This window comes from Dioscorea cayenensis, chromosome 7, assembly GCF_009730915.1.
Source record: "Dioscorea cayenensis subsp. rotundata cultivar TDr96_F1 chromosome 7, TDr96_F1_v2_PseudoChromosome.rev07_lg8_w22 25.fasta, whole genome shotgun sequence".
Classification (NCBI taxonomy): domain Eukaryota; kingdom Viridiplantae; phylum Streptophyta; class Magnoliopsida; order Dioscoreales; family Dioscoreaceae; genus Dioscorea; species Dioscorea cayenensis.
In genome coordinates, this window is record NC_052477.1 from 27591666 (window position 1) to 27606886 (window position 15221).

The window sequence follows — 15221 nt, forward strand, 5'->3', positions numbered from 1 at the left end:
TGATTGTACACCCTTCATTTTCAAATATGACAAAATAGCCAATAGAGAGTAATTGCGCAACACTTTAAATGAGGAAGATATTATACATTGCTTTAAAGTCTCACCTTGTTAGGAGTAATCTTGAGTGCCATAATCCCTTTCCTACAACTTGAATCTCCTTGTTATCTCCTAACTTTATCGTCATCTTCTCCATTTCATCTAGCTCAGTGAACAAGTCTCTCAACCCAGTCATGTTTAAAACATCCGCTGTCCACAAGCCAGATGCTCCCTAGCATTTCTACTGTCACAGTGAGCCATGAAGAATTGCCTCACTTCGTTTTCTTTTACCAGATTAATTTCTTTGTCCTTGAACTTGCATTCAGCCTTTATGTGACTATACATTTTGCAATTAAAACATTGTATGTTTCCCTTAAAATGCCTTTGACCATTAAATGGAATTCGTTCCTTAATACTCGTTTCTCTCCCTTTTCCTCAGCGTCTTCCTCTAAACATGCCTCTTCCTTGTCCTCTGCTAGAGTATCTATCTCCCTCTCTTACACTCACCTCACACGGAAGGCTTTTTCTTTAGTCTACTTTGGTGAACGATTAAACCGCGCTTCATAAGCTTGTCGAACACCACTAAGCTCATCAATGGTGAGTATAGTCAAATCTTTTGACTCCTCTGAAACAACATGGTCAAACCAAGGTGTTAAACTGCGCAACACCTTGGGTTACTATGGTTTGATTAGTAATTGGATCACTGTAGATTCTCATTTGGTTTGATCAGAAATTGGATCACCGTAGGTCCTCATTTGGTTCACATTGCTAGTCATCTAAGAGATAGTCTTGCACCATTTTACCTTTAATGTGAATTGCTTCAGACTCATGCAAGAGATTTTATAGCGCTTCACCACAATCACTTTGGATGCCCCTTAACTCTGTCTACAGTATCGTCTATGCTTGTTTGGATATGGTTGGTGCGGCGATACAAGAGAAAACCATCTTATGCGCCACTTGCTGAATGAAGAACAAAACTTTTCGAGTCCTTGTTCTCCTGCAGCCTATTCTCCTCATCAAGATCAAAAAACCCATTCTCAACCAAGTCCCAAAAGTCTTGTGACTTAACAATGTTCTCATCTTTATACTCCAACATTCAATGAAGTCTCCTTCAAAAATGGTCATGGAAGATTGTGAAACTCTACATAATTGTTTGGGATGACTGTCATAAAGAAATGATGAGTTTCGGACCCTCACTGAAACTAGTGTAGGCTTATGCAAAGAGACCATCTATCTCCCCATCTTGTTTACGATGACTATTAATTCTCTTGGCGTCATGTTTTCTCATGCCTTTGCCATAAAAATACTCTTTGGTGTAGCTCATCAGAATTTAGAGAAAATATATTCCCAATAATTTGATGATGATATACTTATCTCAATGCTAAGGAGATTAAGAAGCTCCATTATAATCAAATTCATTCAGTATCTTTTTGAAAGCATTTCTGAGATAGCTATTAACTTCCACAAAAGCTATCGTTTTCCTACTAAGTTGGTCACACTCAAGGCTATGGCCCAAGCTTTTAATTGCTCCACTGGGTTATTTCTCCTAACTTACTTAGGATTTCCAATCTCTGTTAGATGCCTTAAAGTCGCGATTGGATAAAGTTGATCCATACTATTTGGTTTCGGCACTCATTGTGGAAGTCTATATTCCTTTTACTTAGGGGTAACTTTTCTCCTTAACTCATATCTTTCATTAATTTAGCTTAGTAAATGTCAGTATTCAACTTATCCACTTAGGTAGTCCATAAGATTGACAAGATTCATTAAGGATTTCTCTAGAGGAAACCTAATCTTGGTCACATAAGGTACTATCTAGTAAAATTACATAGAATCTTCAAAATATCACAAGCAAAAAAAAATGGAGAATCCTAAACCTCCAAGACTTTAATGGTGCACTCTTAAGTAATGGTGGTGGAGATTTTGTTTCGAAGCACGATTTATGTTGATCACTAATAATCTAATTTAGTTACTACCTTAGACGCTGCTTATAAGGCCCTATTAAGTGTTTCCCACAAAGAAAATCCTTCTTCTATGTTGATTTCCTGCACAACCTTTCCAACCTTCTATTCTTGCATCCCTTCCACTTTCTTTTAAAATAACAACTGGATAAATGGTAAGACAATATTTAGCTTGTATTTTTTATACACTACTCCCTATAATACTTCCATTAAAGAGTTTCATGTCACTCTATCTTCTTTTTTCCCTCTCTTTCGCATGGCAACTACTACACTCTTGCTACCCTTCTTGCGACTCCCAATGTGCTACTCTAAATTGGGGAACTCCAAAAACAATCACATGCAGACTAATGGGATTTTCTTAATTCAACTACAACTTGTGTGATATGTCATGTTATGATGGGAACATTAGACCACTTGCTCTTGCATTACCCTTCGCTATTAGAATATGGAACCACTTTAAATCCATATTCAAACTTTCTAGATTGTTATCCTATATGAGTCCCATATGGTCTTCTTGGAGAAATAACCTGGAGAATTTTATTAGGAAACTAAAGGGCTCCTAATTTATGTTTTATTTTGAAAATTTAGTTGGAGTGTAATCGCATATTTAATAATTATTTTTCTTGAGTTCTACTATGTTCGATACTCATTAAAATTAACCACATGTCCTTTTTTGGGAGGATACAACCCAACAATGGAAGAAAGCCAAGCTTATGGATTCTATTGCCAACATTTGAGTGCAATTTCAACTTCACCCTAAACTTTATTTCTACATTCAGTAAGAACACACCTAAGAACTCGGACTAGGAAGCTTAACACTCTTTTGTCGATAAGACCATAGTTAGACAATCTCTTTTACAGATTGTTTCCTAAAGCCCTTCTGACACTTATGCTTCTTTTTACTGTGACCCCTAATCACCTCAAGTGATTGGTGGTCTTCTTGTACCTTTTCTTCTTCTAAGGTTGACCTAACGCTTGGCCCTTTGCACTTTGTAAAAAAAAAAAATTTAAATATAAATTCCAACCAAATTAGTCATAAGGATATTCTTTTTAATCCTAATCAACAATATGATTTTAATTATTATAAAACTATTTCAAAAATCTAATGAACTATATAGTGGCAATGTTGAAGCCTTAAAATCTAGAGTTGCCAAGCTCCTTTAAAATATAGAAAACATTTCTTAAAAAAAACTGCTTAAAGAACCGGAAAAAAATTAAATAAGCATTATTTGAAAAAAGAAACCTAATTTCGAATAAAAAAAATAGAAAAAACAGAAAACATGGCTACCAAAGACGCCATTAAAATTTAAATCAGTATGCACAGATTGAAATAGTTCATAAATATACTTACAGCAATATCCTGAAAAGAAAGCAGATCCTTTTCCCATAGTCTCCATGCATCAAACTTGGCTGGAGTCAGTTTTCTCTGGGAGATTGGACTTACTCTCGTGATTGCAGGTTGGGCTACTGATTCTCCATCCAGTGAAAGGTTTAGTTCTTGTGTTAAATGACTGATGCTTTGGAGGAAACTATCGCCACACTTTGTCACAAGGTGCTATATGCATAAACAAGTGGGTCAACAGAATTAAAACAGGAAAGAACCCATAAAATGGCATTCCTTTTTATCCTTTAATTGCATCAGACCAATAAGAAATGATCCATGGATAATTCCATGCATTCAGTAGTTTTGTATCTTAATTCATTTGTAAACCAAAAAAAAAACACATTAGTAACTAAGTACAATGATTCCATGGCAAAATGCATCTCTGAAGATCATATTCTGTCATAGAATATTCCAAACTAGAAAGCTTAGTTATCAACGTCAAGTGAAATAGGTAGTGGCTCACAAGAAATTACCTGGGCAACAGAAGTGATACATGAATCTGATTGCACAAATGATCACACATCACACTGTATGACAACTTGTGATTTGCTTTTCATATTTATACTTATATAGAGGGTTTAAATTTATACATGCTCTTAGTCACATTCACTACTAGAATTTGCCATATAGTTGTAGCTTAAACCTTTTCATATGATAAGTTTACCTCAATTTCTTTTAGGCAATCCTATATTCAAACAAGAGAATTCAAACATATACACTCTCCGCATTTTAGTACTTTAAAGATCATTTTAACACCACTCTAATTAGGAAAGTCTTCCAGGATTTCTATGGTCATAACAGAGAAACAAATGATTAACTTCCTTCATAAGTGTAGACAAGTAGAATCCATGACTCATTTTAGAAGACAGATTATACACAAACAAACTATTTAACAAGTCAAGGTCAAGGTTTACCTGGTTCACACCATCAATATTGGCCAACCTAGCTCTGTTGGATGGCCTTATCTTAGCTATACTTTTTATTGTTTGATCACCACAGATAGCATATCTACAAATCAAGCATTTACAAGGAAGTGAGATAATGACCAATCTCAGCATATGATCTTCCAAAAAAATACAACTTTATGTTTATGGATATCGTTTACTTACGGAACTGTTCCAAAATTTTCTGCTAGTCTTTTCCTTAGATCTAGAAGCATGTGGTAGAGCTTTTCCTCAGCCTGTATGAGACATAATTACAAAGCGTTAGAGAGCATGAATATAGTCTTTAATAAAAGTAAAAAAAGCTTACTCAGTCTAGGCTATAGCATTTAAAATCATTTAGAGATAATTGGGCAGATAATAAAAGATAATAAACAAGAGAAAACAAGCCTATGCACCAAGTAACATAACTTCACAGGAAATGCTTGTTTTTGAAGTAATATAGCAATGTTAATCATTTTGAATTTTAAAAATATCAAATAATAATAAACACAATAAAAATAAAAGGTGATAGCCCCAAATTGTTGACAATATAATACTAATTTTAACACTTTGAGTTTTGGCAAAAGCCACAAATGCTTTCCAAATAGTGCTTTTGACAAAGGTTCTGATTTGGAATTTATAGCAAAAGCTGTTTTCTTTAGCTTTTTTGGGGTAAAAAAGTATCTTCATATTTTTACCGAACATACAGCACCTTACCAATAGGGCTTTTGCATAAATTTCTATGAGCTTGAAGGGAAGAATAAGACCTCAGATAATCCTTCTCGTCCTAAAGCCACCAGATTTTGAAGGTTTCCCTCAACTTTGGTTAGTGAATTTCCAGAAGTTTCCTCATCAATCATCTCAGAAGTCAATGCTAACACTAGTGATTCTTGGCACCCAGTGTCAGCATTAGATAGAAACTGCATACCACCCGGGCTGACACTAGAGAAATTTGAGAAAAAGTTAATACACCATTGGCCACATCATATTTATAATGATTAATAATAAGAATTTTTACATTAATTCTAAACTACAATAAAACATGAACACTATGTACCAAACTAATATTCTAAGGAACAAAGCATTTCGCATACCTTACACATCTATATACATCTTGAACAATCTCCTTCAAGTAACCTGCTAATGATTACTATAACTACATAAATATCAGTCATGCCAAAAAAATTGGTAATATCTTTTCATAATGAGAATAATAAAAACAATACTGAAAAAAAACAATGAAGTTTATGCCACTACACGCAGAAGAGTTTGAGAAGACTTGATCAATGCTGCAAAAATACTGATAATGGGAGACTGTTAGCTACTCAAACATCTGAGATAGGTGTCGCATGCTACAGTTTATCCCTGAACACCCTAGATCCAACATAAGGTAAGGGAAAATGCCACTGCTCAGACAAATATGGATGCACTCCAGCATCAAACTTAAGGCAAGGAACGATAATTTTATCAGATGGACTAAATAGACCAAATGAAGCATTTCATACTGTTTTTAAGACACATGTGTGCGCACAAATGTTGAGTTGTTTGGATAACATTCCACTTACATATAAATGCAAGAGAATACACACCATTAAGTCGAGATGAAAGTCCAAAATCTAGAATAGTTTTAGTTATACCATTAGAAAACAATAAAGCAGCTAGTGCTTTCCACCAAGTAGATGAGTAGTCTCTCCCCATCCCATGCATTGGAAGCTTGTCAAAGTTGTTATCAAGAATCTTCCTGGACTGGAAAGGAAAGAAAACAAGAAATTAAATAAAAACTAAAAGTTAAAGTATCAACCCTGGAACAAAAACAGGCAAGTGAAAATAAAAAACAATATTAAACGGTTGTTTTAATCCCAAATTCAAAAATACTAGCTCAAAGTTGACATGGTAGCCAAATCAAGAAATTATTGTGTTAACTGACAGTGTTGTGGATATTCACCACAACAGATTTCTAGAAAGGTGGGTACCTACCTCAAGTGATACACTGATACTGAAGCATCCAATCCAATGAGCCAAATTTCTTTACTTGAGATGAAATTTATTACTACCAATTCCATTTTGGTGAACCATATGTATCCTAGATGAAGAATCCAGAGAAGGCAACGGAAACCACTCCATTAGTCTAAATGATACAATACGCTCTAAACTTTCAGAACCTGCCCACGCCATACTATGGAAAACACCTGCTACTTTGGTACACTACCATATTCACAGAAATCATGCTATCTATTTAATGTACTTGTCAAGGTATACTATTTGGGATTCTAAATTTACCCCACTATAGTATGCTCATTCAAGTGAAACTATCCCACCTCTGTGTTGTATCATATAACACTATTGAGACACTCTTATTTGGCGAAAATGTTGAGGTAATAAGCATGGCAACAAGCAAGCCACAATCATAGTTATTAAGTGAAAGTGCATCAAGGTGCTAGGGGTCCAAATCATCTAGGCGCAAAGCACAAGGCTCAGGCAAGCACATTTCAGAAGGAAGGCACAAAAAATTCATAAAATTCATAATGCATACTAAAATTTCATAAAAATAAGAAACACAAAGTTTAAAGTTCAAACTTGAATAAAATATGCATGGAGAGAAATGGCACATGATCAATGTAGCAAGAAAATCACCACTACCCTCTGATACTACTAAAAAAATAATATACCCTAGGAAATTCTAATCGCTATCTAATGGATCATATTTATTCAACTCTTACAAACTAAAAAAATAAAATAAAAACCCCTTTTATTCTTAATGGTTAAGATTTAATTTGGTGTTCATCTAATGGCTCATAGTTGTCCAGCTTTTAATACTGAAAAACAAATAGATAAATAAAGTTGCACTTTACTAAGGCGCACCTCAAATCACCTCTAGCCTCAAGGCAAGGTGTGCACCTTAGGGCGATTTTTTAATGTCACACGTCTCGGAGGCTCCAAGAGTCTAGGCTAGAGCCTAGGGCCTCATGTGCAGCTTTAATAAAAATGACCACATAGAAACTAACTTTGTTCAGGCAATGAAGGCATGTTTTACAATAAATTTGTATTCATAGGTTCAGTATTTAGATCAACTTTACACAATACACAGGCATGAATTCATCTGCATGTGTAATATAGGCATGTCTAGGTCGCAAGATAAACGAATGATATGTGGAACAATCAACAGGACTTCAAAATGGAAATTAAAAATTGTGTTGTGTCCATCAATCAAATATGTATATATATATATACCTTCACTCACTGAAAGCACTAATTCATTCAAGAAAATAGACAAGGATAAACAAACACTGGAATCAGCCAAAGATCAAAGCTGGAAGGCCAAGATCAGCCAAGCATCAGGCAAATAAGAAGAAAAGAAAGAGATAAGCTTAATTTATCACTAATGAAAGTTATTATGGATAGAAATATATACACGGGATCCACGCAGAACATCAATAGGCATATTAAGTCCCCATCGACCACCACAAGATCGTACACAAGACAGCAGCAAGTAGGCTTCTCTTGACAAGTCTCTTTCCTCTCTAGTCCTAGTGCAATTATCACAATTACCTGCAAATGAAAAACAAATCTTTGCACCCCATATAACAATTGAAAATATACCCACAACTAGTGTTGCTTAATTGAGAAAAATATGAAAGCCATCAAACATGCAAAGTTAAGCATCCTACACTTAAGAAAGTAACATGAACTCATGAAACACAGTAAAATGAGGAACAGCGCCCAATAAAAAAAAGCAAACAAGCATTGTATTCACTAAGTTTCCTCGGAGCAAAGGATCAACAAGTGAAAATTTTCAAATGAAAAAAAAAAGACTGGTAAAGAGTACCACAGTCCTTTGCTGCTGCTTCACCAAAATATTCTAACAAAAACTTTCTACGGCAGGTAGACAGATAGCAATACTTCTCTGCAGCCCTGAAAGACTCCATGATAGCTTTCCTTTGATTTTCCTGGATAGCAGATAAATAATCATCCAGCAGAAATCAGGCCAGCACACATAATCATACTGATCCAACTACAAGGGAAGACATTAAACCAAATTTTACAAGGACCCTGATGGAACTTGCGAATTTTAGGTTAAATTTTATACAAGAAGGACTAAATTGGAAGAAGCATGTTAAAGCAAAAGCTAATAAAGTTCTATTTGAAATGAGGATAAAGTACATACAGAGGAAGCATCAGCACAATAGAAATCAGCTTTTGCAAAATCACTTCGTGAATAATACAACCAACAGATTGAGGCCAATCCATCTCTCCCACATCGCCCACTTTCTTGATAATATGACTCCAGACTCTTAGGGCACCCATAGTGTAGCACACACCTGATGTTTGGCTTATCTATGCCCATGCCAAATGCAATTGTGGCAACCATGACATGAAGATCATCCCTTATGAAAGATCTAAAGGAAAAAGTAGAACAAAGACTAAGCACAAAAGATTAAATCTCATAAAAAAAATGCAAAAGCGAACCAATGAAGCATTACTGAGACAGAAAATCTAGCTTAGCTTAACAAATAATCATACTGAACAGTTGATAAATTAATTAGTTAAGTAAAGGTATACCTATGGGATTCATCACGGGCTTTACTACCCATTTGACCATGGTACATTCCAGCACTGATTCCGGCATCTTTTAATGAATTATAGATCTGCAGTAAATAGTGTTGATTGTTATGACAGTGCAACGAACATGCATCCAACCGCAGCTAGTATTCCTTGTTCTCCATATACAAATTCACAGAATAAATGATCAAATTAAAATTAAAAAAAAAAAAAGGAATATAACAGGGTCCTTTTTTTAACAGTGTGACAAGCATGTGTCCAATCGCAACTAGTATCATTTGTTCTCTATATACATATAAATTCACATGATAAAAGATCAAATTAAAATGAAAAAAAAAAGGAGAGTATAGCAGGGTCCAATAACTCAGAGCTTGTACAGCTCAGACAGGATGCTCAGTTACACAGAGGCCAAAATTGGAAACTAGAACATGTCTTGATGAAATGACTTGGGCCTAAAAAGCCAGCTCACCGCACATGCCATCTGAGTGGGGTTCAGCCTAACACTTGATGCACATAATGGTTTCTCCCTCAAAACCTGACACCTTAATGCCAAAGGGTAACCTCACTTATCAATAGAACTCAGTGACTCACTCTAAGGAAAATAAACAGCGCGTGCACACACGTGTTTATGGGAAAAAATAGTATCAAGAATCTGAATCACCATCAATATATAAAGAGATAACTATCAAATAAACATATTAATATATTATCTGTGATGGTCCAATAACTTCACATTTTGCTAAGGCATAATTGGCTAGCAATACCAAGAGGAATAGCAAACAAACAAACAAGCACTATTACTAATCACATACTTGAAAATATGATATGTTTTCAACTTAAACTAGCAATTAAGCCATCATTCAAAAATATGGAGTGGCTATTTGGATTCTTATAAGGGTGTGTTTGTTTGGGTGTATTTGGTTTTACATGTAAAACCAAATACTTTACTTTATGAAATTCATTGTTTGTTTGAGTGTATTTGCAAATCCTGATGTAATTGGGATTACATCACAATACTTTGGTATGATGGTTTTCACGCCCAGATTGGGCGTAAAAACCAAATCCCTATGATTGAAAACCAATGTATATATAAATACATGCATACATACACATACATATACATTTATATATTTATATAAACATATACAGGTACTTTTACACATATACATATACATACTCATATACATATATGTATATATACATATAGTTATACATATATATATATATATATATATTCATATACGTATATATACACATACATACATATATATATATATATATATTCTCATATACATATTTTTACACATACATATATATCCATATATGTATATGTATATATGCACATACATATATGTATTATGTATACATATACTTATACATATATATATACTTGTATACATATATGTATATGTATATACATATACTTATACAGCTATATATATACTTATATATGTATATGTATATACATATATATACATACATATACATGTACTTATACCGATATATATTTATATACATATATGTATATACATATATATACATACATATACATGTACTTATACAAATATATATATACTCATATACATATATGTATATATACACATATATATATATATGTATATTTATACATATATATACTCATATACATATATACATATATGCATATATACACACATATACACATGCATTTTCCAATTACAGATTTACAAATCCTTTCAAACAAACATAAAATTTTATAATACAGTAATTTCAGTTACATCTAACCAAACACAAGATTTGAATGACTCGTATTTTTGAAAAACCAAGGATTTCTAATTACAATGTAATTAGAAATCCACTGCATTTAGAATTACATCCAACCAAACGCCCCCTAAGAGTCTTTGTAAATCTATCCCAAATCCCTTCAACCTCACCAATATGAATAAGGTTACTCTTCCACACCAAGTGTGTTTCTAAATCCTTGGTAGCATCATAAACACAATTTGGATATGGCAAACAGTTGCAATGAACATTAAAATACAACATGCGCCACAGAAACAAGAAGCACTCAAATTAAACTGAACTTCAATGCTACCAATAGCTAACTAAGTGGCACAGAAGGCAAATGGGGTGACTCTAGATTGTATGACAGAACACAAACTTCCCATAATCCATAAATATCTGAATATTAACATGTTAGTGAGTTTTGTCTACAATAATGTATACCAGTGATATGTATCATATATGTCTAAAAAACTATTTGTCGATAGCACCTACCACCAAATCAGTACAGGCAATGATATTGTTACAACAAGAGAGCCCTCATGTATACTAAGTCTGTAACTCTCCAGAATACAAATTTTGCCTCTTTTCAACAATGGATTCACCTAGAAACAAAGAAAAGTTTTTATTTTTTTTATTTTTGGAGTAAAAAGAGCCAATCAATACAAGAGTTGAGTGGGTAGCATTTAATAATGAGATAACAAATTGGTAGTAATATTTAGAAAAAATTGAAAAACTAAAGTAAAATAAAAACTCCTTGTTGATCCAAAAAATGGAAGAGGGATAAAAATCATGTAATATATGATAGTTGAACATTGACCTGCTCAGTGTCTTTGACTGTTGTGCAATATATGATAGTTGAACCAGTGGAAGAACTGTATTTTGAGACCTCTGCAACAAGCTCATCTACAAAAGACATAGATCGACTCAAGCATTTGACACCATAGAAAAGATTTGGGCGATCAAATGAGCCAATAGCTATGTATGGGTCGTTCATCTTCAAGGAGCACACAATGTCTTCCTGGACCCTACAAGATGAATCTCAAAAAGGAAGTTACTAGAGCTCACTTCAGAGAAAATCATATAAAAAGAGATCCAAATCACAAAAACAAAATAAAAGTCATGATAGTTTGTCATAGATTCTATTCTTTGTTAGCAGTAAGCCACATTGCATTGTACACTTGGATTTAGGGAAGCTGCAGATTATTGAAAGCAATGATCCCAGTCAGAGCCTGAAAAACAAAAAATTTTAACACAACTAGATTCATGAACTTATATCTGAGCACAGAAATTAGGAAGGGAATCCCCAATTTCACAAACAAAAATGGGTAATCTTACACAAGTTAGAATCCAAATTCAGTGGGATAATATATCAACTCCTTATACCTTTTAACACAAAGATGCACAAGGGATATACTTTGAGAGATGTACAATATCAGATAAACAGTCACTGGGAGGGAAAATATTCCGCAAAGTCAAGCAGAAAGACCTCATTTTCACACGCCTGCCATCGTGATTTGTTTAGCTATTAACTATCACTTGTCAAATAAGAACTACTACCTAAAAACTCGACAGATGCAAGGGTTCATACATGTAAAGGCAGGAACAAATCTACCTACTGCCACATGCATGCCAACATTGAAGCCAGGACATTGTTTGCAGGTGCATAGAATCATGGATGAGCACATACTGTTCTCAAACTGAAGTTAACATAATTGAAGTTGTTTGCATAGTTTTTTATCTAAAACAAATGCTTCAATATAATAACAGATTATCTTCAGAAACAAAAACCTAAGAAAGTGGCGCATACTTCTCAGTGGCTGTGGCAGTTAAACCAACGAAGGGGACATCTGAAAGGATACTGCGCAAAAGATGAAGCTGCTTGTACTCCTTCCTGTGTAAATATAATGGAAAACCAGACTATAAAAATCATAATATAACCATGGCAATTGTCTTATAAGGCCATTAGAAATTTACATTAACTGCAAGGTATGTATCTTTTAGAGAATGCAGAGTTGCAAACTCAAAGTACATCTTCAATAGAACTATCTGGCCAATGCTCATGTGCTGCATATGGCAAGTAACATGCTATAGACTTGTTTCACGCTTCAGAAGTGATATTTAATTCTTCTCAAGCCATATTGTAATGTTATTCCAACCAATGCAAGTACAGCACGACAGACATAAAAAATAGCAATATGTCAGAGCTTGTAACTTGAATTAGCTTTCAGAAGATTTTCTAGGGAAAAATGAGGTCAATCAGCATGGGTTCTAGAAATCATTGCATCTGCACCAAATGCAATCCCAGGCAATGAGAAGCCTGGACGAGGACATGATGACAAATTTCAATTGAAAATGATAGGAGCTCAACAAAATAATGTGCTTCTAGAAAAGATTTGAGAAACAAAACTAGCAATTATAAGAAATGGTTTCTTATCAAGGTTTAAAAAAATTAATAAATTGAATGACTCTCAAAAGAACCAACATAGAAAAACAAATATATTGATATGATACCTGCATTAACATATCTTGTTAAGGAACATTTGCTCTAAAATTTAAGAAAAGAGTCATAAAATATTCCCATTGAAAATTCTTTATGCTAACAAGAAGCTCCAGTTGGCGGTTCCAATTAAAATTAGGGGCATTTTACACCTTTATGTTCCATGAATAAATCAAGTTTCAATGTTACTTTACCAGTCAATGGCCTACAAAATATGCAAAGCAAAAAGTTCATAGTAGATTAATAAGAAAGTCTTGGAACAATGTGCTATCAATGTCAGAATGAGAAGAATCTAACAACCTGAAATCATGCCCCCACTCTGATATGCAATGTGCTTCATCCACTGCCAGCAAACAAATCCCAGCATTCAGCAAGTTCTTCCAGAAGCTGCAAAATCAAAAAGCTAAATCTATGAATAGAAAGCATCAGCAGTTATACAGATACCCCCTTTTTACAAATGTCACTAAAGATGGAAGGAAAAAAATTACTCTCATTTTAAATATTAGGACTTTGGTTTTATTTTTCTTATATCAAAAACCGAACACAAAATAAGAAGAAAAACCTTTCACCTTGGAGAAAGTGAGCAGGCTTTCTCAGGAGTCATGTACAGAACATCTAGGCTACCATTCTCAGCTTCAGAGTATGCTGTCTGTTTGGTTTGGGTGCTTCCAAGAAATTCAGCTTGGACTCCCCGTTGTTTTAGGCTCATAACCTATGTGAATATGGTAAGCTTTGTCCAATTCATCAAATCACAAAATTAACAGCAAAATAAGTTTCAAATACCTGATCTTGCATCAAGGATAAAAGTGGGCTTATAACAACAGCAGTCTTCCCGGCAACAAGTGGAGGGATCTGATAACTGCAATACATTGTTACTCAATATCTGAGACATAACAAGATATAAATAAAGCTAGCATCTAGTATCATTAAGTTCTTATACCACACTTCTAAAGAAATCATAATCAAATACATAAAAATTTTATCTGATTTTCACATCAAAAAACCACACTTTTAAAGAAACCGTAATCATATAAATAAAATATTATCTGATTTTCACATAAAAAAGGATAAGATGCAACTTTAATCAACCAATTCAGCATAGCATTCACCCTTACATCACATGTTCCAAACATATAAGCATATATTCACATTTAAAGAAGGCAGGTGTTCTTTAATAAACGAGATGAGAAAGATAGAAAAATACAATCAAATTCATCATCAGTTAATGTGAAAAAAATTGAGCATTAAACACATTCAAGAACCTAAAGAAAGATCGGTGAATTGAAAGTTCAAAACAATAAGGATTGAACTGATTGAAAAACGTAAAAACCCATTCTGAAGGATGAAACATAGGAAAGGATTCCACATACCAGAGAGATTTACCGCTTCCGGTTGCCATGACAACGAGGCAGTCCCTCCCGCTGAGGATCTTATCGATGATTTCCTTCTGGTAAGAACGAAACTGGGAGTACCCGAAGTATTTCTGCCATTAAAACAGAAGAGATAAGCTTCCGATTGAGATTCAGATATCCATGAATCAAAGAGCAAGGGAGCGGAAGGGGTTGAAGAATTAGGGCTTCTGGAGCTATTGAGAGCCCGATGCTTTGAGCTTCCCTTCTTTCCTCTTCGGTTAGAACGCTTACCTTCAGGACCGACTCCATTCCGGCGAGATCGAGGCCGGAGACGACGAAGAGCAACGGCGAGGGAAAGAGGGAATGGGGTTTCAATCTCGAATTTCGCGTCCCTCGTGATATATAGGGTCGCAAGGGAATTTCCCGCCAAAACTCTTTTTTTTTAAATTGCCTAAAAAGCCCTTTCCTTGTTCAAGAAGCCATACCTTTTTTGGTTATTTGGGAAATTAGAAAATAAAATTGATCTAATGTTTAACGGTTCTTTTTGAGTAATGATTAAAAAAACACATAAAATCCATCACTTGATTGAATTGAATATATAATTATATATGTTTGGAAAGAACATATTTATGAGAATGATTTTAGATAGAATTAGCTTGTGGAGATGTTTTAAATAAGTAAATAATGGGATTTATTTAAATTTATTTCTTAAAATAACTTAAATTTTGTTTTACAAGTTTTTGT

At 34.1% G+C, this 15221-nt stretch overlaps 1 protein-coding gene across 1 annotated transcript in view; it reads right to left on the bottom strand.

The window, feature by feature from the left end:
- Positions 1-14858, bottom strand: part of LOC120265283 (ATP-dependent DNA helicase RecQ-like) — a 34733-nt gene extending 19875 nt beyond the window's left edge. The window contains exons 1-17 of the mRNA XM_039273157.1: positions 14769-14858; positions 14496-14608; positions 13909-13984; positions 13695-13837; positions 13426-13512; positions 12436-12519; positions 11446-11653; positions 8865-8950; positions 8470-8701; positions 8131-8251; positions 7717-7853; positions 5942-6050; positions 5399-5441; positions 5072-5246; positions 4491-4561; positions 4296-4389; positions 3349-3552 (exon numbers count right to left, since the gene is read on the bottom strand). Coding sequence (XP_039129091.1) covers positions 3349-3552; positions 4296-4389; positions 4491-4561; positions 5072-5246; positions 5399-5441; positions 5942-6050; positions 7717-7853; positions 8131-8251; positions 8470-8701; positions 8865-8950; positions 11446-11653; positions 12436-12519; positions 13426-13512; positions 13695-13837; positions 13909-13984; positions 14496-14608; positions 14769-14786 — 2001 coding nt within the window. The 5' untranslated portion in view covers positions 14787-14858. The remainder of the gene's footprint in view (positions 1-3348; positions 3553-4295; positions 4390-4490; positions 4562-5071; positions 5247-5398; positions 5442-5941; positions 6051-7716; positions 7854-8130; positions 8252-8469; positions 8702-8864; positions 8951-11445; positions 11654-12435; positions 12520-13425; positions 13513-13694; positions 13838-13908; positions 13985-14495; positions 14609-14768) is intronic.
- Positions 14859-15221: the final 363 nt, after the last annotated feature.